The sequence below is a fragment of the Rhinichthys klamathensis genome, unplaced genomic scaffold, assembly GCF_029890125.1.
Source record: "Rhinichthys klamathensis goyatoka isolate OS25496 unplaced genomic scaffold, OSU_Roscu_1.1 h1tg000120l_1, whole genome shotgun sequence".
Taxonomy (NCBI): domain Eukaryota; kingdom Metazoa; phylum Chordata; class Actinopteri; order Cypriniformes; family Leuciscidae; genus Rhinichthys; species Rhinichthys klamathensis.
Genome location: NW_026606657.1, coordinates 367,039 through 394,932, shown reverse-complemented (window position 1 = coordinate 394,932; position 27,894 = coordinate 367,039). Strand labels below are relative to the sequence as shown.

Here is a 27,894-nt window from a genome sequence, read left to right as displayed (position 1 = left end):
GGAAACGAGTGAGAGCTGAAGAGAAATGCAGAGAAGAATCCTGGTATGAGAGGGTGATATCGGGAATAAAAAAAATACTATTAATAATAATCCTCAGTGTTGGGTGTAATACATTAATATCTAATTAATTACTGTAATTTAATTATTTCCCCTTGAAAAAGTAATTTAAGGGATTACTCTTCATTTTTTTGTAATTTAATTACAGTTACTTCTGGTGTAATTGCATTAAATACTGTATAGACTATAGAACAATTAAACAAAAGTGGATTTAATATCTAACGTTAAAACATTGCCTGTATTTTTATGTAACTCTTTAAATACTTTGGTAAGGTCAAGATTTATTCATGCAATTTTATATTATTTATTTGAAAGAATTAAAAGAGCAGTTTCGTATTTTGTATTTGTTCAACTGCTAAATGTTGATATGGGACTTAGAAAGTAATGCAATTTAGAGAGATTAATTAGTAGGTCTATAGTAATCTAATTACATTGTGTAATTAGTAGCTAGTAATTAATTAGTTGTGTTGATTGTTTTTGTTGTACATTACATATATCTAGTCCTATGTGCCTTTTGATATGATAGCAGGGAATTTACATTGAGAAGCACATTAAAATATTGTTAAATTAATATTTATAAAGAAAATAACTGTGTTGAATACATGTTTGCAACTGAAATTCTTCAAATAAAGCATATTTTGACTATTGTAGGCCATCATGTTGACTGGTATAAAAAAAAATGTTTGTTGCAATGTCGTTGTAAGGTCACTAGGAGGCGCTGCAGACTTAATTACACGGCAGCTAATCTTCACCTGTCATTTGGCTGCTGCTTCTCATCAAAGGCCTCTTTTTCTTGTAAATATTACTGTAGCCCATTCTCTCAAACCTAAACAAAACATTTCCCTCATTTTGCTAACAGTCCCTGGTTTACTCTTGTCATTTAACGGAGGCTTTTATCCAAAGTTACACTTAATTCAGGTTTCAGGGACAGTCCCCGGTAAGTTGTGTTGCTCCAGACCAGGACACAATGGTGGTAGTTCATGGATTGTATTGTTTGAGCCCAGATCTTTAACCACTGGGCCACACCTGCAGGATTGCAGAAGACAACAGAGACATGAACGAAAGTCTACGTACTGTACATGGCATCATCTTCAGAGAATACCAAATTAAAAAGAATTCACATTTAGTCAATTTTCCTCAGCACTGACTAGGAAGTTAATAATTCTTGCAAAACTTAACATTAGCTTTGTGATGATTTCACAATCATTTCAAAAGCACAACTTATATAAACTATAATCTCAAGAGTGTGAGCGTTGGGTCACTGGCTATTGGTGGTGTTCACTGTTAAATGGGTGTAACTGATCATCACTTTAATTCTTTAGACCGCAGGAAGGAACTCATTCACATTGGTCCTGGAAATGAAATGCATTGGTTTATATGACAAGTAAATGTGTTTATAAATTCAAAAAATGTAAACCATTTTCTTTTAGGAACAGGTTAAGGGTGTGGGTTTGGGTTAGTCTGTAATCATCATAATTGGATGTATATAAAACAACAGAAGTCTATGGTATGTCCTCATTTAGATAGCCAAGAAACCATGCATGTGTCTGTGTGTGTGTAAGACAGTGAATGTTTTCGTAGGGTTAACAGATAATAGATTTGAGTCAAGGCCATCTAAACAGGTTGTTTGCTTATTATAGACCTTAATGTATGTGGTTCAACCATCTTCAGTCCCTTCCTTTTGTCTGCTTTTGATCAGGCTGTGATTAATCAGGAAGCTTATCTTCCTTTAAGAGTTGAATTACTGGTTTGCAAAGAGTCATTTCCATTTCACATGTTAGGTGAATCGACTTACATCACTGAAATTACTATTCTGTGTCATTACTGTATATTTTAGTACATATTTCAAAAATTCCATAAGATAAAAATAACATTTCCTGTTCATTGTTAGCCATGATTTTTTTAAGCTTAGACAGCATCAACCTCACACAGTTCAATGTTCCTTAGAAGTCCTCAAAAGTTTTGTTATTGTAAACCAAAACAACATTTTGAAAATTATTTTTGTTAGAAATAAAGCTGGAATAAAATAAAAGAACAAACTTGTAGAAATCTTGCCTTGACAACTAACTGAAACAAATAAGTTTATTAAAAATACTAAAGATGACTAAAATTACAAATTAAAAGGTAATAAAATGACCAAAAAATAAATAAAAATTCCTAAAACTTGAATATAAAAAGGTAAATGCAGAAGAAGGTGAAAAGCATGACTTCATTTCCTGTTATCCGAGCCAAATTTGTTAAATGGATCAGTTTTTGGACATTATAGTTGCTCACGTCAGCTGCTTATCGTTTCATCCGAGGCTTTAGCGCCAAAAAAAGACCAGAGAAACAACATTTTCCCCAGTCATCAAAGCATAAAATACCAGTCTATGCGAGTAATTCCCAGGTTTGCTAGATAGTGCCCTGTAAAGCAGCTCCAAAGACACACATCCCCACACGAGCCACGGACCTGATCCAAGATCGGTTTTAAAGTGCAAAAGACCAGTTCACCTTCCTCCTGTCTGGAGCCAGGCCAGTAGTAATGAGGCAGAGCGCAGGGGCGTGGATGTGATAAAACAGGCAAAACAGCTATATCTGTGTTCCACAGCGATACGACACACTTCACAGAACGAAATACAACAGAATATCAGATAAAAACAAACTTGATTCATAAATAAGTATTTATTTCTATTACTTTAAAGGATACAATCCACTAAGAACTATTCAGTTTGGGTAAGAGGACAATGTTAAATACTTTTACACATCACAACATACTGTTTTATCAGTGCACTTTGCTTTATATCTATATTTTTATATATACACACACACACATACACACAACACAGCAGAGATGTCTATTTCTTCTTGAACTTGCCTTCATTTTTAGGTAAGACTGCAAAAGGAAAATAAAAACAATGTAAACATTTTTTGATACAGAAACTAGTAAAATAAATGGTAAAAAAAAAAAAAAAGCATGGCAACAAATGAGTTCAAATCCCTTTGTGAGGTGGAAAGTTGTATTGACCTCAGAGCTTCCAAACAGCATGTTTTTAAAGTCTTACTTTCCTCTTTTCTTTTCTTTTTTTTCTTTCAAATTGCATGGAACTTGCTACATTTACTGAGTTATCACGATGGTTCTGGAAACAATATAGAATAATAAAACATCTCATTCACCAGCTGCCAGCAGCCAAAGTCTCAGGTGCCCACACCCATTGTAATCACGTCTAACAGGAATGCACGTACAGTAACAGGAAGATCAGTATGTGTGAGCTTGGCCAAACGCAACACATATGGACTTTAACTCCACATAGCTCTTAAAAATCGGTCGAAGATGCGTTTTCATTGAGGAAGTGTTAATGACTGACTGTAGGGAATGGGCAAAACATAAAGAGACACAGATCAGGGGCAATTGTTTCCTCGTACGGACTTGCATGCGTCAAGGGAGATCGTATTCGTTGAGTCTTTGTAATCCGTAGTTGGGTATTTAAGAACAAGAATTATAATGGGAGGTAGTACTCGAGAAAATCCTATTCCAGACAATGGCTCACAGCTTCACGTGGAGACAGCACTTTAAAAGATGAGATAAACACATTCACAGGTTTTATAAGTATTGCTTTTTGTGCAACAAAAGAACACACTACACCTTAGCAAGAAGCCAGGGATCGGAAATACTCCGTTCGTTCAGAGGGCAACATTTCAGCTGCCGTTTTAAGCAGCTTATAAAAGCAGTGCCAAAATTGGGCAAATGTAACACATTCAGCTCTCGTATCACTCACACACTCAACTCAGAACAGAAAAGCAATACTTAGCCTGTTCCAATGTAACACACACACTCAAGACTACAAGTTTTACAGACAGGCCACATAAAAGCGCACAAAAGAGTGTCCTGACAAAGGCTGAGAGAAATATAACAGAAGAGCTGCGAAATAGTGTGCATGTGTCAGATATCATGCATGCATGCATGCAGTATGCAATGCAAAAAGATGGAATAACCTTCACTTAAAATGCCGGCTGCAAAAAAAGCCAGGCTGTTTTTATACTTCATATATGGTAGACGACATAAACGTACGGAAGCGTTACTGACCCTATGTCCCCATGATCAGATGAACGTTCCAAGACATAAAGATTATCATCAATGCAATATAAAATGAGACTACGAAAATTTACAACACTGAAGTATGGAGGTACCAGACCAGCTAATACCCAACAACTGCACCATGTCATCATTTCAACACTTACATTTCACATAACAATGAAATAAAAATCATAATTTCCGAGCTCGCTCTAAGAGAACTGTTAGAACGGTTTCCAGGTTGAGAGCAAAACAAGAGAAATCCCAGTAACTGCAATTCATACGTAACTCGCTCGATTTCACGAGCACTACAGCAAAACTGCGACAAAGCAGCAACAAAAGTCTTCGGACAAACGTGTCCCAAGTGATAGCTCGCTTTATTTCATACCAAGTCTATTTGGTGCGTCATTTTCTTTTTGCTTTGACAGTCCCAGTCCGAACTCGAATCGGAGGCATCCGTGCCTCGACTCGCTGTGCTGTCCGTTAAATACTTCTCATGTTTGTCCAGGTATGGTGGGCGTTGTGGCAAAAGGAAGTAGTGCGTGTTGCTGGCTTTCCTGCCATTCTCCATGACGGGCAGAATGCATGGGGAGCCTTCACTATTCTGTCGTTGCAGACCGCGACTGACGTATTTGGGATCTGGGGCAAAGCTCTGCGTAGGGGGCATGATCCCGTTGAGGTACATTGGGAGGCTCTTTGGGCTCGGGGTGCGGGAACTACTGGCGGAAAAAGGTTCTCTAGGGGGAACTTTGGGAGGTCGGTCATCGTCACTGTTGGCTCCCGATGAGACTTCGGCTGACCAGCGCCGGTAGTCTCCCGTTTTGATAGGTCGTGGGGGAATAGGAACTCTCGGAGGAACTTCTGGTTTTTCCAGGCCTTGTGTATTCCAGTGGTGACTGGATAGCCGGAAGGAGGTGGGTTTGTTGAAGCAGCCGGCAGGGCCAGAATGGGATCGTCGCAGCTTTCTTTGCGTACGTTCCTGCTGTCTGAGACAGTTCTGCTGCTGTTGCTGGTGGTGGTCGCGGAGCTCCTGTTCCCTCTGCTGGGTTTCCCGCTCCTGCCTCAACTTCTGTTGCTGTGGCTGTTGCGGTTGCTTCTGCTGGGATGTTGGACCTTCAAAGTAGGCGTAGTTAATCTGTCCACAGCCCCTGAAACTCCTCCTACTAGGCATTCCATACCGGAAAGGAGAGTGTTTGGAGCAAGGTTCGGAAACCAGGCAGCGATTGTCATCTCCGTTGAAGAACTCTACTTCACTGTCCACAGCCTGATCCGGTGAAAGCTCAGCTGAACCGGGAATTGGGGGAAGGGGTTTGGTGACTCGGCTGGGCGTCTGGGGAGGACTGATGCGGTCAGATACGGTTAGACGTTGAAAGCAGGGAACCACTTGGTCGTTTTTGGCAGGGCTAGACGTAGAAAGGTCTGTGTGCAAGGTGAGCTGGGAAGGTCTGGGCTTTTTGGGGGGCAAGGGCTGGCCTCCTGGGCTGTTTGGTGATTGAAGAGGAGTCCGCTGTTCTGTTTGAATGGAAAGATGGCAGAGAATGAGAATACAGCAGGTTTTAAGACTGAAATTAATCAATTGTTCTTTTATGCAAACTATACAAATAACCCCACTGTCAACGGTGTTAAAGATGTAGCCGCAAGTGGAACAAAAATTACACTTCCCCTTAAAGCTGATGATTTTCTCCAACAGTATTACATTAAGTTATTTTAGATCGGGCAGGCACTTTTATCCAAAGAGCATTTCAAGAAATATTATCAGTTTGTGCATTCCCTGGGAATCAAGCCCGTGACCTTGGTGTTGCTAGCACACCCTAGTTCACAAGTTTAAGGAATAGTTCACCAAAACATTTAAATACAATCATTGTTTACTTCAAATCGTTGCAAACTAATATACTAAAAAATACAAGAGAATAATTTTGAGGGACACTAGTGCAGCTCTACCTATACACAGACCGTTCACTTCTGTCCATCTCCAAAAAGGACAAAAAATTGCAACAAAAGCAGCATAAAAGTATCACACACACTATATTTCACTAAATTAGTCTTCTGTTCTTCTTGGAGCCTGACAGACATGGTTGTTATCAATTGTCTTTTTATGTATTAAAAAAAAATGTTGGAAAAAATACACCATAAAAGTTTAAGGGGGGAGTAATTTTTGAGTGAACTTTTAATAATGATGAGACTTATGTTACTTACTTTCCGCTCCTGAAAATGATGGCAGCACCTGTTGCTGGGATTGATGGTTAAAATCCCTAGAAGAATCAATGGTGAAGCATAAGCTGCAAATTAAGAACAGGAAAGCTAGTCAGATTGATGCACAAATCCAAGGTTCATTAGCATCATGAAAAAAACATTTTGCAGACCATTTCTTTTTTTTCTGTTCAGTCATGCAGTGCATGTCCAAGGTCTTATAAAATGAATACATTTTCAACTCTGAAAACATGTGAAAAATGTGCACTCACTTGTGTAGATCATGGTATTTCCAAGAGGGCTTAGCTCCGGCCATGCTATGCCAATGGCTGCCCCGCAGGAAAAGGCTTTGCGCGGGTAAACAGATCTCCTGGGCAGTCAAGCCTGCAGTGGACATGCTCCAGCTGCAGTCGGTTCGCATTCAGGCCAGGAAATGTTCCTCCCGCCAAGCTGGCAGCTGCTGGCCTGTACCTGAAACACAGCCATGAGAGGACAAGAGCATGAATCTCTGGAATACCTCCTACACAGGAATACGATTAAATGTAGTCTCCTGCTTCTCAGATCATCTTTCTTAAAGAGAAAAGGACCTAAATTGTAATGCATCTTATCTAGAGTTTCACAAGAGCTCTTACACTTAAGAGCTTATGATTGAAATAGGACAAAACTCAAAGGAGATCTTTCCAACATCTCATTTTGTTTTCTCCTATACTGCAATGAGCTTAAATGGAGATCAAATTAAGACTTTCAGAGGAAAAATTCCCTACTAATCTCTCACGCTGAGGTCTCTTCTGAAACTCAAGAGGAGACACAATGGTTTTAAACTCAAAAGATCTCAATATGTACTTAAACATTTCTAAATCAAACTGATCCACTTCCATTATATAGCCCAACTCTCTACTCTTACTGTACATCAGCTAGTGTCTTTTTGTGTCTATTTTCATTTCTGTTAATTCATTTTAATAGAAACGTCCAAGATTTACAATTGCAAGGATGCATCTGGCAGACGCTTTTATCCAAACCGACTTGTATTGCATTCAAGGTACACATTTTTTGTCAGTTCTTGCTTTCCCTGGGAATCGAACCCATGACCTTAGTGTTGCTAGTGCCTTGCTCTACTGATTTAGCTACAGGAAGATACTTTTTTTTTTTTTTATAAATACAGCCAAGAGCTCCATTCAGTCTCCTAAGCTATGAGAGAGCAACCTTTGAGCAGTGAAATTTTCCAGTGAGATCTCACTATTAACTACAACCTTTGCCTCAAACTCCTAATTACTGCTTATAATAATTGGAAGTATTAAGGTGGTTGTTAAGTTAAGGTATTGGGACGGATTAGGGGATGTCGAATATGGTCATGCAGAAAAAAGCATTAATATGTGCTTTGTAAGTACTAATAACCATCCAATATCCTAGTAATATGCATGGTAATAAGCAATGAGAATTGGACCCTAAACTAATACCGAACATTCAAACCTAATTGAGATCATTGCAATGGTTTTGCTGTTGTTGTTGTGGAAAAACAGACATTTTGTCTAGTTGTTTATGGAGCCCAGGGCAATCAGCACACCATCAACGCACCTCCTCCTCGCTTCCCCTCGCTTTGTAAAGCAGTCAGCCATGTGCACGGGACTCCAGTCGCGCTCTTTCAGAGAAGAACATTGAGCAACATTCTGCTGAGCTTCACAGCCAGTGGAATGACAAGCGTTCAGTCTGACAGCACTAAACGACATGTATGCCCCCCAAAGCCTTGAGGATAGTGCCAAACTGAATGCTCTCACACAATGTCACACATATACAAAACAGCCCACATCTCACTTCAAGACTCATGCTCAAAAAATACTGTTGTGTACAATTTATCAGTTTTCTGTGTTCGATGAAATATTGCACTGTAATTTTGTCTGCAAGCACAACGACATTCTGAGAGTCTTGTGCAAATGCTATTCTCACAGAGGAAGTCTAATATCAAAGTATATATGCAAATGAGTCTCAAATTTCCTGCCTTGGGAACACATCTTATGTTTAAAGGAAATTGCATCTACTATTACTATTTAGTGTAACACTAGAGATGGTCTACAGCAGTTGCTTCTAGAGTAGAATCCAATAAAACACTTTTCACTCTTTGAGAAACCAGCTTTACACCCTTGAGAACTTGAAGAGTGATGGACCTGGAGGCAAGGTTCATCCTGGTTTTAGCTTACAAACACATATCACGCTCACAAGCTATCAAATCACCAACATTACGACAGTCTTCCTGAGATAAAACAACTCATGTAACCTATTACAGAGCAATTAGCATTTTTATAGAACAATTTATTGCAGGGCTGTTTTACAAGGCAATACATTTCTGCAGAGCTGAGTGTGATATATGCAACAGGTGATTTAATTAATATTACAGATTTCAAGAATAACCAATACAGATTTGTACATGATGCACAGAATAACATCTATGACTAGTCAAAGAAAGCAATGCAATGCCTCTTCATAAATGGGTATGTGCTTAAACCGGGTCAATTGGTTCAACGGGGACGTGCATTTCTGTTGACCGTCCCTGATCCGGTGCATAAATGCAAGCAGTTTTGCCTCCTGAAAGCTTTGGACCTTGGATACGGTCACTATGAGCACACAATGCAACCTGATCTGTGATAAAGAAACCCACGGGACAAGCGCTTCCTCTCACAACAGGTGCAAGACGGACAGACTTCCTAGTGTCCGGCACAGACATTTCTCATTGCTTTCGGGAAGACAATGCCAGTGTGTTGCACAGACGTTAAGTAAACAAAGCGTGCCAAATGTGTTCGCTGTGGCGTAAACCCCATGAAACCTCCTTCAAAACACTTACAGACACACATTTACTAATTCTACCCTCTTTTGCATTTAAATCTGAGATTATGGAGATATTTGGTTGCATTGTGCAAGAAATGCATCACAGTTCTCTCAAAAATTACAACAAAGCATATTTTAGTTCTACTAAGATTGTGACATATGTTCATGACAATTAAGCACATTTATTATTATTTTTTAATTAAATCAGCATTCAGGCCACATACAACATATACAGCAATGATACAATAAATATTCTTTTTTTTTGCATTACAGTAAATAAATTTACAGAAAACAAGACATTTTTGTATTTGGATGACTTGTTATTGTGAAAATTATGTCAGAATGAAAATAAAGTACATTACACTTTACAGTAAGGTTCCATTTGTTAACATGAAAAATACTTTGCTCATTGTTCGTTTCCATAACATTCACTAATGTAAAGTGTTAACAAAAATAGTATGGTTCTCGAAATAGGCTTCATTTCCTTCATGCAATATAATGTCTTAATTTTGCAGTGAAATGTGGACATGTTCTTGACAGACTAGCATCCAATGGATCTGATGGAAATACCTGAAATACTGCTTATGAACACACAGCACTTCAAAATCTACTGTAATGTGTGCATATTCAGAACAAACACCCATTCCGTCCCCTTATTTTGACAAAAAAAATATATTTAAAAAAGAGGTCCAATAATAAAGTGTTAAGTCATTGTACATACATGGACACAAATTACGAAATATCTGCATCCTTCCTGACAAACTACCAATATGACATTGTAAGAAGGTATGAAGGAGAGACAGTCTCGCGCGTTCACACCCCGCCGCGGTTTCCAGGCAACCATACCCGATCTACCTGTCCGCTTCCGCAAACTGGCGGGATGAGTCACTTAAACTCTATCACACCTGACGAAACACACCTCACACATCTCTTTCAGAAAAAAAGACTGATGTTCCACGAGATGAAGCAACATGTATTTCAACGTCACATGTTATGACACTGCAATGGGATTTTTGTCAGCTGATAATCATCCGTTTTGTTGTTATTATAATAACAAACGCTTAAAAATCTAAAAATTAAATGAAAATATAAATGAAATAATGAATAAATTAATAAATAAATTAAATTGTTTTAGAACGGTTCCTGTGCTTCCCTCCTAATTGAACACACACACTCTTTATCGGATGTCCTGTCACAGAATCTGATAATATCGTTACACACGTCACTGTCGTCATCAATACGCACGCACACACACATAGCGAGACAGACAGACCACAAACACTGTAGCAAACACATTAAAATTCACCTTATTCTCCTGGTAGATTCTAGGTGTCCGGTGTTAAATGTTCATAATGCCGTAATGATCCCGTTCGGTTCGTTTGAAAGCTGTACTGTATCTCTATGGATGCGCAAGGACTTTCATTACAGCGGTCGAGAGCTTCGTTAAACGGGTCTCAGTGTGCGCGGTGCTTTAAATGCTCACTGCAGTCAGAGGACGCGCAAGCCACGCCCCTTCAGACGGGATTTAAAGACACAGTGCGCACAATGGTGTTATATATGTGAATGTCTCTGCATTATTGTTACCCTTTCTGTGTTTCTTGTTCTGTATTTTTAGACTATTGGTTATAACTTATATATATAGAGAGAGAGAGTACCAGTCAAAAGTTTTGAAACAGTACTGTTTTTAATGTTTTTGAAAGAAGTCTCTTGTGCTCATCAAGCCTGAATTTATTTGATCAAAATGCAGGGGGCAAAAAACAGTAATATTGTGAAATATTATTACAATTTAAAATAATATTTTTCTATTTTAATATACTTTAAAATATAATTTATTTCTGTGATGCAAAGCTGAATTTCCAGCATCATTACTCCAGTCTTCATTGTCACATGATCCTTCAGAAATCACTCTAATATGATGATTTATTATCAAAGTTCGAAACAGTTGTGCTGCTTACATTTTTTTATAACCTGTTATACTTTTTTTCAGGATTCTTTAATGAATAAAAAGTTTAAAAGAACAGATTTTACTTAAAATAGAAATATTTTGTAACAAAATATATCATATACAAAAAAAACTTTTTTTTTCTTTCTTTTTTTGAAAGAAATTAATAGCCTACTTTTATTCACATAGGATGTGTTAAATTCATTAAAAGAAAGTGATAGTAAAGACTTATTTTGTTAGAAAATATTTCTATTTTGAATAAAAGCAGTTATTTTGAACTTTCTATTCATCAGAGTCCTGGAAAAAAATTGTAACATTTAATAAATGTTTCTTGAGGAGCAAATTTTAGAATGATTTCTGAAGGATCATGTGACACTGAAGACTGTATGTATATATAGTATATATATATACTGTATATATATATCATCATATACATGATATATTCAACAGTAAATAATACAATATGCTACATAAACTCATCAAAATATTCAAAATCACACTTAAAAAAAATAACAGCACACATCCACAACAGTTAACAAAAATGCATTTCCAAAAAGATAAACCTTTTTTTTTTTTTTTGAGTTTAGACTATTAGCCTTAGCAAATGTTCTGTTTTTGCCTAAATAGAAACATGTCTTTGTTTTTCCCCAAAGTAAAGCCCTATTAAAATTGAAATCCACTTTACCTCTCTATTATTAAAAACACAATAACTGAGTCAGAAAATAGATTATTTAGGGTTTGTTTCAGAGCCATAGTTTAAACAAACCTGTGCATCAGAAATATTAGAAAACATGATATAACCATAAAGTATAAAAAAAATGTGGCTTTGAGGCAGACATCACAGCAAATAAACAGCTAAAACCAGACAGACTGCTAACATGACATGACAGTCCAGAGTCCCTGGAGTCAAGAAAACTTATTTGAACAGACAGACAAGACCATACAAGGCTAAAGAACCTCAGTGAGACGTGCAAAGAGAGGCATTTAATGCACAGAATGAAGAAAATAAGGGATCACGGCCCCAGTGAATCCACACAGACATTGAGACAGACATAAAGGTGCTGGCTCCATTGCTGATAAGAAAGAACATACAACAAACACTGCGATGTTTTACTGCTACATTATATTTACCTGCTGTCGAGATGGAGCCCGTATTGTCTGCAGGCTAGAGGGATATTGGTGATGTCTCTTCATTATGGTCTGTGGTGTAGATAACAGCCGTTGTATATCATATATAATACACATCTGATTCAGTCTTATCCAGATGCCCATGTGGACGTGAGATGAATAGATCTCATTCCAGTGTTTGTGCATGTTTACAGCGGACTTCAATCGAGATGCAGGTTGGTTAAGATGATACACAATGTTAAAGGCTTATCAACCTGGAAAAACAGTTCTCATACCTTTTGTTGTTGATGTCAAAAGCTGTGTCCAATAAAAAAACTACTGTGCAAATTAGTGTTATTTTTGTTTTATTACTTAGCTTTCATTTTTATAATTTTAGTTTTCATGTTAATTTTAGTTCATTAGTATTTTATTATTTTGCATAATTTAATTGTGCTCATGTCATTTTATTTATAATTTTTTAGGGTACGTTTATGTGTCAATGATGAAAGGTTTTTCCTTTGCGTTTTTTGCGTACAAAAGACAACGTTGTCAAAGCGATCCCGTTCACATGGATCCGCGAAACGAAAAAAATAATTGTATTCTGCAGACAAGCCAGAAGTTGGCGATGTCACTTTGTAAAGAAAACCTACACTCCTATTGACTAAACACATAACACACATGCGCATGACGTCACCGTTTTCACAAATCCACGCTTTCTTTTAGTTTACACATGCAGAGACAATAACGGTATCGTTTTCAAAAACGTGCATTTTGAATCTCATTTTCAAAAGTTTGCATTTTTCAGGCCCTTAAAACACTGTTGTCGTGTAAATGAGCAGCCAAAACACATAAAGCTTTCCATTTTTGGTTGAAAACAGTGTTGTGTAAATGGCCCCTTAGTTATAGTTTTAATAATTTAAGTGCTTCAACTTATTTCAGTTTATTGCCAAGGTAATGTTTCTTATTTTCATTTAGTTTAAGTTTTTCAACTTATATTTATTTAAGTTTTTTTCAGCTTTATTTTAATTAACAGAAATGTTTTAGATAACGATAATAACCCTGGTACACATTCAGTTAAAATATACAGGCCAACTTGGACAAGATGAGTGACATTCACTCATCCTCAAAAACCATGAAAACTTCTTGAGATAAGAGAACATGCAACCTAGAATACATTAAATACAAGCTAAAATTAGGACAAACATGGTTTATGTTTTCATGGTTTTTTTAATGACTTTTTTATGTAACAAGCTGCATTGGTTTAGTCTTTATGAACCCACCACTAAATACAACAACTATTTTAAAAGTGTTAAATGAAATCTGGCAGCTCACTAAGGCTACTTTAACTTTTATACTGAGAGTGAAGCCTTGCATACGGTCAAACACAATGCCACACAAAAAAAACACAAAGTGCTAAACAAACAGAGCCGAGAGGCAGGAATGCAGCAGGAACAAAATGTGCTTGTTACAGTGTTGCAAATCTCCGTGTCTGGCCTTGGCCCCCCGAACCCAACAGGCTTATCATCCGATATTTGGCCGTGGATGAGCCGACTCGCTTTAATCCCCTTATAATTTCAAGAACATTCCTCACATTCCAGCGGACCAGTTGTGGCCAGCAGGAGAGCGAATGAACTGACGATTTTTGACATTGTGCTAGTGGTGATTCACAGAACGGTGGACGTGCATGCGTGAATGGATGGCTGTCCACTTGTTAGGTTTGTGGGAGTACATATGGGTCCATAACAGCATGGTTTGTATTTAATTGTGAATCTGTGCACATGTGCATTCAATGCAAATGTTCGTGTAACAGCATTGCATGTATGCATACGCATTAGAAGCTGTTCAAGTAGCCTATTATTTGCATTTTGTCTATACATTAACCCAGCTTAATCAGAGTTTGTCCATCCGAAATTGCTTTCCTACAGGACGCATTGTCACAGGAATAAAAGTCAACTGTTCCTGTGTCATTCGATGCACCTCGCTTTGCAATCAGGTGTGTAGACAGAACTGAACTGATCTGAGCTCAGATTGCCTTGTGTTGATAGAAACACAGCCATGAACTTTCCTCCGTTGCCAGATCCCTCTCAATTCCCGCTTCTCATACACACACACATACCACGAACACACACTCCACTGTTGATATGATGTCATCATATGCACACATAGGAAGTGCCTTATAAAGTCAGGCTATGCACCTTTGGAGCAGAAAGGGTCACTCAACCAGGCTTGAAGGAACACCAGCTTGAAATGTTTAAACAATAACATCACAGTAAGGTGTTTCTTCCAAAACATGTTTTTGTCTTATGGTAAGCCTATTAAAAGTGTTTATATTTTAGAGCTGAATGGTTTTGGCGGGAAATTGCATACATGCGTTCCTCGTCAAATCCGTAAATAGTTATTCAGAGTGCTTTGACGCGTGTCTGGTGTGAGAGTGGCAGAGGTTAGTTGGCACAACAAGAGAAAGGTTGACATGGAGAAGCGAAATCTCCAAACGCCGAACAGAGCTCGTAATAAAACAAGAATCAACATAGGCTCGACTTTTTGGAGATTGAGAACTGAGGGATTTGAAATAGGGCTGCACAATATTGGAAAAAAATGACTTTGCAATATTTAGTTTTTCTGCTAAATATATTGCAATATGAAAACAATTTCACCAGATGACATGAATAGCTCTATTTTGGAAAGAATTAATAATTCTAGAATGATTGGAAGTGAATCTGCATAAAAAATAATAAATAAATTACAAGCATAAATAAATACATATATGATATAGAAAAACAGTGATTTATGTTTTTCAGGTAATTCGAAACCGTATTCAGGTACAGAAATTGAATAATCAAATGTAAAATAACATTGCATAGTCTTAATATGACTTTATAAATTAAATATGATTATATGATTTTCTCTTTGTATTTTGTTGCATGATTAAAATGAGTGGCTATATAAGGCTGCTGTTACTTTAAGAATGAATGCACAGATCCAATATAATGATTCGCATATAATTCTCAATTGTTTATGGTCACGTAAGCCATAAGCGGCTGTGTTTACGAGGATACTCTCCAAGACCGGCATTTTGATATAATTTTGCGTGCATGTTTTCCGTTCAAGCACAAATAGTAGCGAAAGAGAAAGGAATTCAGTGTGTGGGGTCAGAATTGACTACTTTTTTGCGTCTTCTTGCACTCAAATGGTTTAAAATCGCATGAATGTTTAAACTTACAGGACCTAAATTATGTGATTAAAAAAAAGTGATAAAAAAATTATAAACTTTACCTCTATGATGGTTAAACTTTGCATTTACCTGCCAAGGGACAGCGGATGAAAATTAGCCAGTGTTGGCTAAATCTTGCGCATTTTACATTATGTATTATTAATGTGTATTGTGCCTGATTAAATAAATAAGTTTAAAAAAAAATTAAACCCTCGAATCACGTTCATTTCGAACCGTGGGGCCTGGTCCGTATGGATCACGTATCAACTAAGATCCCAATACTTGATATCGCTCATCCTGCGATGTGACTATCACTGATGAGCACATCGCCATATCAATGCTGAAACGATATATCGTACATATCTCTAATTTGAAATGTTATAAAAGCGATGCAGAGATGGCATTTTTATTACTCAACAGGTGAGTAAGGTTTTTTATTGAACCATAAATGGCCATATGTATTGAGTTCATTGTAAAGCGTTATCTTTTGTGAAGGGTCATATTCATCCGCACAGTCACACAGAACAGAAACACAACTAAAACAATGTTCTTCCACAAAATGCATGCAGTTTTTTTTTAACAGCTATAAAGGGCCAAAAGTAACATTATGTATTTTTAACAAAGCTGAAAAAGATTAAGCTTAAAGACAACAATTCTGCTCTCATAATGCAACAGATTGCTGAGCGAAACAAGATATTCAATGAGAAAAAAAAATATTTAGAAAAATATGCCAGGAAGTTGGAATTGGATCATAGAGAAAAATATTACATTCTGATGAAAGATCGCAATCGTGGTTTTCTTTGGAATAATATGCAATGACAAAGACTCACAAAAAGACTAGAACCGTGTGAATAAAGATCCGATTTTGATGACATGCTGACTTTAAAATGTGGTTTGAAGCTAGAAGCTTCTGTTTGTACTCTATTCCAGATATCTGAATCTGATTCAATTCCCCGTATTAAACAAAAATCTCAAATTAGATCTCTCAAAAATCTTCTTGCCAGCAATGAGCTGAAATGGAGAGCATTTCTAACATTTTTCTTCTGAAAGACCCTTCGTTATCTCAAGTGTCCCATCTAGAGTTTCAAAAGAGATCATGTGTCAAAGTCTTCTCAGATTTTTCAAGTCTTAAATCAGAGATCTCATTTTTTTCTCATGAAACAATCTGAGATCACTCTTTCCTCTAATTGTTTGCGTCTATTTCTCCAAATGAAACACCATACAACAAAATAAATGATTTAAAGAGAATCTAATTCTCTTGAGATTTAAAAGAGCAATTCAAACCATCTCCGTATGTACAGAAGATTGTTACACCTGTTGATTAAATCCGGTGGAGATGGGCTCTCTTTACCAAACCTCATGTGTGACATGCTGGGATATTCCTCACGGAAAGGGTGTGCCATTATGAGGGAAAGGGGTGAATCATCATTCATGAGGTTACCAGGTTAAGGCCTGCACCTGTTGATGTAATCTCACTTTGCACATTCCCAAAGACAGGATCAAAGTTCAACCTGAAGATAAGGAGAGATCGTGCAAGATCATGCAAGCTGTTTTAGAGTTTATTATACCAAAAAAGTCAGGACCTACAACACCTACAGTAACCCTATATTAAACTTGTTGTGCTACAGACTTATTGTTAAGTTTATGCTACACACGCATGCTACTTCAAATCACGTGGGCATGATGAGGTGAGATAAGTAATCTTACGATTTTCATCTTGTGGATGATAAAACGGACAAAATAAATCCCATATACTTACTCTGAAGGAGGGACTTGAGCCAGAATGCAATAAACATTTTCAAATAGTCTCTTTTGGATGTTTACTGGCAAAACAACACCTAGAAACCACCGAGAAACACCCTTACACTGAAACAAATAACTGTCATTTTAATGGTAAAAGACTGTAAAGTGCTGTGGTAAAAACATGTTAATTGGTAAACATAAGTTCCCATATGCGGTAAAAATCGCAAGAGATCTAATAGGATCTAATTATTAGCAAGGCTCTGGCAACCAAAAAACACCAGTCTAGCATATACTATAGTGTCAATGAGTTTTACACATTTTCTCCAGAGATGAAAACAATGTAGTCTTTTTCCTAACACTGTCTATGGCAGCATAAGCTAGAACTAACTATGAAGCTGGAAAACTTTGTTTTATTTGAGTGAGAGCAAACATCTGATTGATTATGCATAAATGGATACATAAACTTTACATGTTGGACAAGCTCTGCCTCTAACATGTGGCCTGGTTTACACAGTCAAACTATAACAAATGTTTGATTACGATGATGATGATAGCGCCAGGCGGTCTGATTCAAATTTGTTTAGTCAATATTGTAAGGACGTTAGCCTGGCAGACATGCTTATGCACAACTCAGACACACACACACTCAAGTGCTCTACATTTTCATATTACAGCACCGACAATGATTACAGAAACCTTACTCAACCTTTTCTTCCACCCACGGCGAAAATTAATCATTTTCTCACAAGCAATTAATAGGGTCGCTTCCTGGAAATGATCTTTAAGACACATTGATGTCTAGCTCAGGGATAAAGCGTGGGGGTTTTGTTTTGTTCCGTCTGTTTGTTTTTTCATTTAAGACGAGTGCTGCACTCGTTCAAGCAAAGGTCAGGAATCAATAGTAAAGGGGCGGAGCTGTGCTTGTTCAAGCCAGGGTGTGTTTGGTCGGTTTAGAAAATACTGCTTTCTGACTTGCTGGCAGCAGCATCATGTGTTATGACATAAAGAGGGACTTAAAGGTGTGAGCCGTCTCATTTATCTTACTCTTGTTCTCTCTTTGCTCTTGCTCTGTCACTTTGACATGCTTCTAATGTTAGAGCGCATCGTATTTGCAACTTACAAATAGTTTTACATTGGTTGAAGAACATTTGAGTGGTGCAAAACTCGTCTAGGGTGGATGCTGGGCATCTTTAGTGAATCTCCCTTGACAATATCAAAAACTTAAAGACGTTCTTATGATAATGACACACTGGCAGGATCATGTGGCTCACCTCCCACGTTTCCTCACATCTTCTGTCTGTCTCTCTTAGACGGTTCGCAGGATGGAAATGTCTCCACATCAGACAGAGTCATAGAGAGGAAGACTATAAAATCCAGCAACTGCGGTCTAATCAGGAATGTCCCGACACAAGTCAGTCTCCTTTATTCCTGTTTTACGGCCAAATAAAAACAAAGGAACACTATTAAGCTTTTAATTAGTGGTGCTTGCTAAGTCAAGTCAAGTCACCTTTATTTATATAGCGCTTTTAACAATATAGATTGTTTCAAAGCAGCTTTACAGTGATAATAGGAAAGTAAAGTAACAGAGATTGTTTCAGCTTTACAGCAGCTCTAGAATAAAGTTATTGTCCAGCTAAAGTTAGTTTGGATTGATTCACTTCCGTTGCAAAGATCATTAGTTATTAACTTAGGGGTCGCATACACGACACCGTTAACTGAAAACTTTTAATGTGTTCTGGCTGTTCATTTACACGACAACAGTGTTTGGTGGCAAAAAGCAAAAATTAAATCCAACAGTGCAGGAGTTTTTGGACGATTGATTCACTGCTTAAATCATATCGTTACATATTTAGATATTTTAATTCAGGTTTAAATATATTTTACACATTGTGGCTAGTTTTAAAGCATATTAAATTAACACAAGATGTATACTTTTGGAATTTTTGGAACAGACAAATGATTACTCTGATAACTTTTTTTATTTTATTGTTTTTATTATGCAAACAAATACTAGTTACAGGTGACAGATACAACAAAAAAATAACAACCAGAGTGTGTGTGTGTGTGTGTGTGTGTGTGTGTGTGTGTGTTTGGAACTTGTTTTCTAAGCGATCATGGCAGATGAAGAAATTTGCAACACAGAGGCAAACAAATCTAGTCTATTTTAAAAGAAGTATCTTTTGTTCAAAAAGGCTGCATTAATTTGATAAAAAATACAGTAAAACAGTGAAATATTATTACCATTTAAAATACTTGTTTTCTATGAGAAAACATTTAAAAATGTAATTTATTCCTGTGATCAAAGCTGCATTTTCAGCATCATTACTCCAGCAGTGTCACATGATCCTTCAGAAATGATGATTTGCTGCTCAAGAAACATTTCTGATTATTATAAATGTTGAAGTTTTTGCCGCTTCATATTTTTGAGCAAACAGTGATTCATTTTTTCCCCAGACAAACAGAAAGTTCAAAAGAACAGCATTTATTTGAAATCGAAATTTCAAAATAACTTTATAAATGTCTTTACTGTCACTTTTGATCAATTTAATGCATCCTATTTCTTACATCAATAGATCTCAACATTTTAAATCATATATACTGTATATAAATTGTATATTCCGGAAGAGAAGAGAGAAGAGCACAGGACAATCATTTTGCTTGCCAGATTCAAACCCATGTCTTCCACGTGAGCACCACACAGCATCAATGTGTCAGAACATGAGTCAGAATACTGGAGAGATTTTGCTTTCATTTATCTGCAAACCACAGGTTTATGTTGAAACGGTTAACATCCAGCATCCTGGCACGGGGGCGATGGAGATTCCAGGTTTTTGCTGTGTTTCCTGCAGTCGTCTTTAGAAGTCGAGATCACGCTTCATTAATGCAGCAATCAGTTTGAGTAACGTGAGAGCTGACGGATGAGGGAGTCACTCTTGCTCTCCTGGTTTCCTGTTCCGGAGGGCCTCAGGGACACACTGGAGACCCATACATACTGCTAATAAAGATTTCAGATGTGCTGCCCGGAGGGAAACGACCGGGGGTGGTTGTGTACGAACTACTATGAAATGCAAGGTGAGTTTTCACAATAAAGGCATATACGGCTGTGATTCACCGGGTATACATCATATAACACCATTGTACCTTTGACAGCTCTTGGAAATGTGTCTCCTGAAATGTAACCTTATAAGGAATTCAGCCAATAGACAAAATGCAGGTGTGACTTGGTGATGCAATCGTCTTTAGCAAAAGTGAAACACACTGATATGGCATCATTGCGAACATTTAAAAGAGTTAAAATTCAATTTATCAAACCCACTGGCTGACTAATGCGGAATGGATACCATGGAAGTGCACTACAAAAAAATATTTTCTATCTTAGTAGTTTTGTTTTCCATTAACTCAAAAATGACTTAATATCTTAAGTTTTGTTTTCTGAAAAATCAAACTTACGAGCTTATGCTTAAAAACAAGAAAAAATATCTGCCAAAATTATTTTGGATCCTCCTTGAATGAAATTTATTTTTCCTGACCCCACTGGCAGATAACTGTTCTTGTTTTAAGCATGAATTTTTACACATTTTGACACATTTTTCAGAAACAAGACTTGATATCTTTCGACATTTAAAGTGAATGCATCTTGATTTAAGAATGCTTATATCAATAATAGAAACCAGAAATACTGAGGAAGAAAATATTTTTTTGCAGTGTGGTAGCCTAACTGTTCCTTAAACCTAATAGGCATAAAAACCCAAGTGATTACTACCTATCTCTTACAAAACCATAGCCAACAACATACATTAATTCCTGACAACACAGCCACCCACACATGAGCACAGAACAACTTAATGAGGCCCTGTACCGGCCCCTAGGGCTCACCGACTTCACTTTTTCCAGCTTCTAACACAAAGTGTCCATGTGAACGCATCTGATCTGGGCTAAATAATATACATATAGGGGAGTTTAAATGCACAGTCTCGAATGAAGCCTTATCATGGGGACAAGTCGAACTAAAAGTCAAACTAAACCTACTGACTAAACAAGCAGCCACAATAGAGTTTGTGTTTATTCAGATAGGCACCTTTGAACAGAGCATGCACTGTGCTTAAAGTATGCTAGAGTCGTCACACCCACCTTCAAAAGATTCGTCAAAGTTATGTTTAAGCTTGGCTTCAGTAAAATGCAAAGATTAAAAAAGAAAATGTTTGTAAAACCGACCAGCAATGCATATTTAAAAATATGCCCTCTAAGAAAGCATGCATGCTAACGCCTGTTGCCATTCAGAGTTAAATGACATGAGAGAGTGTGGTCTTGCACAAATACAATGCGGTTCTCAAAAGAGAAACTGAAGCAATGTAGCTACTATAGCAACTCATTGAGAAAATGATGTAGCGAATGCATTCTGGGTTAGAGGGGAAAACCGTCTATAGTTCTAAATCGGTCATATTCTGGTATTACGTAAACATAACCTTAATGAGACGTGTTATAAAACTGCAATGCAACTATGCACACAGACTCTTAAGAATGAAAGAGCAGTGCATACAGAAACTACAAAAATGCCTGTTTCCAAAAGAAGAAAGAAAAAAAGTTTGTGATGGTACTCTTATCAAACAAGGTCTGACTAGTAAGTCATTTGAATTTAATTGTTTAATGCACTAGCTAAGCAACGCTGATTGCGATAATGTATGTTTAGCTGCTAAGCAGAGATAATGGTGTCGTAAAGGTGTGCTGTCACTGAGGAAGGATGTTTTACTGGACGTGAGGCTCTTGTAGGACTAATAAATTACAGCGAGACCTGAAGGTCTTTTATGCCTGCTTTCCGGGCAAACCTTTAACCCTCCAAAGGGCCAGTAGTCCACAGCAGGAGGTAAAGGTCGGGAATGGTGCTCACATAATGGGCTTTGGGTGTTTGAAGGTGTGTTTAAATGCTCACATGCTAGAGCTCATCTAACCAACACACACACACACACACGCATGCATGCACACGCACAAAAACTCTTTACAGCCCCCTTGCTACGTGGCACAAAATGACTAGGAGCTGCTTTTGTATCATGTAACATTTCATGAATTTATCAAACTGCATATATTACAAACAATACATTTATTTGTACAATTGTCTTCCTCATCCACAGGTTAGCAGACAACTAATTCTTTACATTTTCTGAATAAACTTAGTGATTAAAAAAACTTGCCGCCACGTTGCTAGGGTGTTGCTTACAGACCAAGTAAAGAAATAAAGTCCATCCTCGAAACTGTATCTGTATGATATTCTGGTATCTGCCTATATCATTCAATGTAATTTTAATGTTTCCTGGGTGATGGATTAGAAAAGAAACAGCATGCTTTAATGAGAGACACAGCATGAAGAATCATTCACGTCTGTAGCGCACATGGTGCAGGATGGGTTAAAAAACATATGGTTAGGGGTATGTTAGGCAAGCATGAGCAATAGTAATAGTCATGCATGCCTTAGCAAAACAGAAACACTAAAGAAACACTAATGGTTTCCACAAAAATATGAAGCAGCAATGAAATAGAAATGAGCAGCAAATCAGCACATTATATGATTTCTAAAGGATCATGTAGAAAATTTAGCTTTAAATCACCGGAATAAGGATATGTTTACATGTAATAAAAACGGTATGCGTTATATTCTGCTGCCAGGCAGTAGTTGGCAATGTTACTTTGTAAAGAAACACTATGTGCCTATAGACTGAACACATAATACACATGCAAATAACGTCACCGTTTTCACAAATTTGTGTTTTTGTTGTTTACATAGAGATGATAACGGTAGGGTTGAAACCCAATTTCAAAAGCTCGCGTTTTCAGGCCACTAAAAAAAAAGGCAGTTGTCGAGTAAAAGAACGGCCAAAACGCATACAAAGTTATCTGTTTTTAGTTGAAAATGGTGTCATGTAAATGGCCCCAGAATTAAATATTTCTATTTGAATATATTGTAAATAGTGCTTTTAAATTGAAATAATATTTCACAATGTTTTTACTGTATTTTGATCAAATAAATGCAACCTTTGTGAGCATAGATACTTCTTTAAAAAAAATATGTAAAATAATTATACAGACCCCAAACTAGCACATTTTGTTTACTACCAATTTAGATACTCGAAGTGGAGAAATGACAAAAATAATGGTAAAATTGTCACGCTCTAATACCAGAAGCCTCCAGCTGATGTTGTGTTCATCCACCTTAAACAGGAGGAGGCCGCTCTGACCTCACACTTTACAGTTTTGGCAGAGTAAATGAGTGATTTCATGGGATGATGGCATTAGTGCATACACACACTCCACACGCAGCACACACCCTGACCTCTAACTCACATTCCCCACCGCACACACATTTATTTATCTAATGACTGCATATCATAGACTTCTATTGTTTATATATAAAGCTAAATATAATTACTACAGAGTAAACCTCTAACAAAGTATTCTTATTAAAAACATTATTTTCTATATTTTTGAACCATTTTTCTAGGGATAGTTCACCCCAAAATGATCATTTATTTATATATACTATACTTTATTTATATAGCGGTTTATGCAATACAGATACAAAAGAGCTTCACTGAAATAAACAGGAAAATAACAGAATCAAATGAGACTAATCCGAATTCTGCTGTAACAGGTCTAAAATAACAATAGTGTCATTATTCAGTTCAGTGTTGATAAGTTCAATAAGTGTGTAAAGTTCATCAATCATGAAACCAGTTAAATTCAGCTCATCCAAGGCACATTTCATTTTAAGTTAAATGTCACTATATGCTTTTTTAAGGATGCATTTACAGTACGATTGGAATTTTGCATCAACTCTGATATTGCTTATTTCTCTTCTCGGCTGGTGTATTTTTAAGATCAAACTAAACAGCCTACAACACTGTCCCAAAAAGCCTCCGTTTGCTTCAAATGCTGTCAAACTCCAAGACAAACACTGCATGCTAATTAACTCTCCAACCTTCTAATTATGGAAAGGGCAATGTCTGATAATGCGTACTACGAGCAGCTTAACGTGAATAACTGTGGACATTCGCTGGTCATGGAGGGACTTATGTGTTCTTGCCATTATAATAATGTATGTGTGTGTAAATGTGCGAGTACACGCACGTCTAAAGACATAAATGCCTTTGACACTCGGAGTGGGTGGATTGTGGGTTGTGAGAGCTCATGAGACAAAGTCCCAATGCACGAGTTAAAAGTGCCATGTGTGCCTCCTTGACATTGACATTTCAACATAAACACTGACACCTCATCAATCCCAATAGCAGGAGACTGGAGGTGAGCACCAGAACATGTGTGCATGAGTCACAGCCTTGCAAACCCTCCCTGGACGCACATATGGACATCAAGCATCTGTCTCACGCTTCATTTTGGGAAAGAAAACAAGATGGCGTAGAGCTGGCCGGTATGATGTATATACCTCAGAAAAGATTCTGCTATAGCACAGTATATTTAGGCTATATTTTAACACTAGAACTACCAAGGCAGTCATTTCCGCTGTTGCCTAGCAACAATTTCTTCTAGTTTTCAAAAATGAAAATTCCAAACCGGTATGAATTTATTTCTGCTGCTGAACACAAAAGAAGATATTTTGGAGAAAAGTTGATGGGTCCCATTGACTTCCATAGTATTTTTTTTCTTCTTCTCCATATCAATGGGACTCATCAACTTTTCTTAAAAATATCTTCTTTTGTGTTCAGCAGCAGAAATAAATTCATACAGGTTTGGAATTTTCATTTTTGGGTGAACTATCACTTTGAGTCTGTATGGGTCTGTGTGTTGTTTCTATTTCAAGTGATGAATAATGTAAAGAATCTGTTTTTACACTGATGCTATAGACACATTCATTTTTTATAAATAATCTGGTCTTTTGGTTTGCGTCCAACAAATTCCAAACGATACAAGAAAAACATAAAAATTGATGCATCTTTAATTTTTTAAATATTTGATTCATTGGATTATCAAGAAAAGGCATTATCCAAATTATACAGCTATATTTTATGATGTAATTTATTTAAAATTTTATGATTTGTAAATATTTAATGTTTTTTAGCTGTAAATTCTTAATAAAGTTTGTTTAAAAATGTTGGCAATACATCCATATTGTACGTTTCAGCATCTATCCAAATAAAATGAACTTTTTTTTTTTTTACTTGTAAATGTTACGTATTAATACCTACATATAAACAACATTATGATACTTTTTTGTAAGTGGCAAAGGCATCATTAGTCCCAGTGTAAGACCAGGCTTGTTCCCCACACAAACTCACAAAAGATTTCAAAGACACATTTCAATTTCACCCCATTAAGAGCGCGGTTAATGTGGCTTCAGGTCTCTGGTGTCATTCGTATACAAGATGACAATATGTTTATAGCAAGACTGCAAATCATGATAAAAACATCTGTGTTATACCTCCCTTAACAAGAACAAGAGCAGTCCTATTTATCAGACATAAGCAGGAGGGCCGAACTGACAGAGGAAGTGGCCGACACTGTTTACATTTCTGGCTCTCTGAGACACGGAGCCAAAGTTTCCCACGCACCAGAGACGTCTTTCACCAACACACATTACGCTCCTAAACTTATCTTAATTAAAATATCGAATGTAAAACTGCAAATGAAAACAAGCTTGTCTTCAATCAAAATGACCATTTTTTTATTTTAATGCTATATTTGGCCAACACCTGCAGAACAGCATAAGTCCGTTTAAACAACACTGATTATTTGACACGTCCCGATCACAATTCTTAAAACAAAACGTGCTATTGTGAGGGCACTAATATTTCTCCTCAATAAACTTTGGAAAAAGCAGGCTGACTGTATGTTTTCATTATATTTCATTCTATGGTTCACAAAAGGAGTGACTATGTGGCCAAGAATTACATGTGTGGGAAGCCATGTATGAAAGTATAAAAAGAGATGATTTCAGGCAGAGTGTCTAGACATTGTGAGGGAGGAGAGTGATTCTAAAAGTAGACATACGCACGAGTAATAATTAAATTGTCCTAGGGCCTACAAACGCTCTTGGCTTCCACTGTTTTGTTCCTATTCTCTTTCCATCACTGTTTAAAGCAGTGCGGTGCCAGCGAGTTCTTCCCATTTAAATGACCTCGCGGGTACAGATCGTCCTGGTAGAACATGGCACAAACGATTCATCCTAGGCTATAGGATATATAATAAGACAATATTTAAGAAATACATAACAATTAGGGCAATTTCACACTTGAGTTTTTTTGTGTGTAAATAGATAATGAAAATAATGAATTCCATTATAGATTAGTCACGTCTTTGCACTTTGCATAGAGATTCACATCAATGATGGTACTTTAAAGTAGTGAAAAACACATTAAAAATAAAAAAATATTCACATATGAGCTTTTGAAATAAAAGCTCAAACAAACAACAAAGAAGGAGTTATGTTGTAAGCTCAATTATTATGTCAGATTTTTTGTTTAATACATTTATATTGTAACCATTGTGGCTTTTGTCAATATTATCAGCTTGTTTGTGATACTTGGTCTGGGGAGGGCCGTCGCTAGAAGATATTTTAAAGGATATTGATAACCAAACGTTTTCAGTTCCCCGTTGACTTCCATAGTATTTTTTCATACTGAAGTCAGTGGGGGCCAGCAACTGTTTTGTTACCCACATTCTTCAAAACATCTTCTTTTGTGTTCAACTGAACAAAGAAACTCATACTGGTTTAGAAATTGAGGGTGAGTAAATGAAGAACTATCATTTAAAAAAAGTGAGCTATCCCTTTAACGGTTGACATTCACTAAGGTAGAGCTAAAAATGAACGCAATAGCAAAAGCGATTGAGATATTAAAGAGATCTCATTTGTGATTTTCCATTCCCGTGGGGAAGAGCATGGGGTTTCCAATTCCGTTTCACACATTCTGCTGTGTCCCAGTGGACACATACCAAACACTGGCCAGATAAGATTGGGAGTCAGTGAGAACTGCCCATTATACCTAAACTATCCCACCCAGTGTAAGCAATCCATACAGAGCTATCATCCCAGTTCCAGTATCAGCACAGGAAGAACCCAACAGGATGGCCACCCTTCAGTTCCCTGGACGCCCGGAAAACTGGTGACAGCAAATGCGTCAAAGGGAAGAGAGAGGACCTCTGCTTTATGTTAGGTCAATGTGCGTGAGAAAACGAGAGAGTGGTGAGAAAGGGAGGAATGGAAAGAAATATGAAAAGAAAGTAGTTCTCATGAGTGTTGACGGACATGGGCGGTCAATCTAACAGCATTGTTTTTATAGTGACTTACAAGGATGTGACGTTGAACAGGTTTTGAACTTTTTGCCAATTCATCAGCCATCGTGCACAGTTTCACCCTTGTGAGCAATCAAGTTAACCATGACCACAGTCAAGCATTGAAAGCGCAAGAAATAAATGAAATCTCATTAGGGAAATTATTTTGATATATACCGTATAAACATTCAAGACAAGTCTGTGTGATTTCAACTCCATTACAAAAGTTTAATAGCCAAATTTCCAGTAAAGAATTCCACGACCCATAATCTTGAGAACGGTTCAACCAATCAGAGAAGTCAAAGTTACTATAAAGCATTGTGAATGACAAACTATCCAAATATATACTTTTTTTGCCATGCACTTAAAATATATTGTTTCTTAGATTCAAAAATCAACTACGAGTCAATAGTTTTATTTAACAATGTTTCTTATTCAATTATATAATTCGCAATGCTTAATTTTCCCTTTGGAGAAAATGAATGAGAAAAATACTCA

General features: G+C 37.0%; 1 protein-coding gene across 1 annotated transcript; it reads right to left on the bottom strand.

Annotated features, from left to right (window-relative positions):
* Positions 1-3,700: 3,700 nt before the first annotated feature.
* Positions 3,701-10,587, bottom strand: errfi1a (ERBB receptor feedback inhibitor 1a). Its single transcript, XM_056255321.1, has 4 exons — positions 10,425-10,587; positions 6,571-6,769; positions 6,305-6,387; positions 3,701-5,620 (listed from the first exon to the last, which is right to left on the bottom strand). The coding sequence occupies exons 2-4, from the start codon at positions 6,717-6,719 to the stop codon at positions 4,491-4,493; spliced, it is 1,362 nt and encodes a 453-aa protein (XP_056111296.1). The 5' UTR covers positions 6,720-6,769; positions 10,425-10,587; the 3' UTR covers positions 3,701-4,490.
* Between the last annotated feature and the right edge of the window lie 17,307 nt (positions 10,588-27,894).

Bases quoted from the DNA above. Each gene is read 5' to 3' on its own strand.
- errfi1a (XM_056255321.1), bottom strand. From the start codon at position 6,719: ATGCGAACCGACTGCAGCTGGAGCATGTCCACTGCAGGCTTGACTGCC. The intron at 6,388-6,570 runs GTGAGTGCACAT...CTTAATTTGCAG, and splicing joins AAATACCATGATCTACACAA to CTTATGCTTCACCATTGATT. The intron at 5,621-6,304 runs GTAAGTAACATA...CCATTCAAACAG, and splicing joins ATCATTTTCAGGAGCGGAAA to AACAGCGGACTCCTCTTCAA.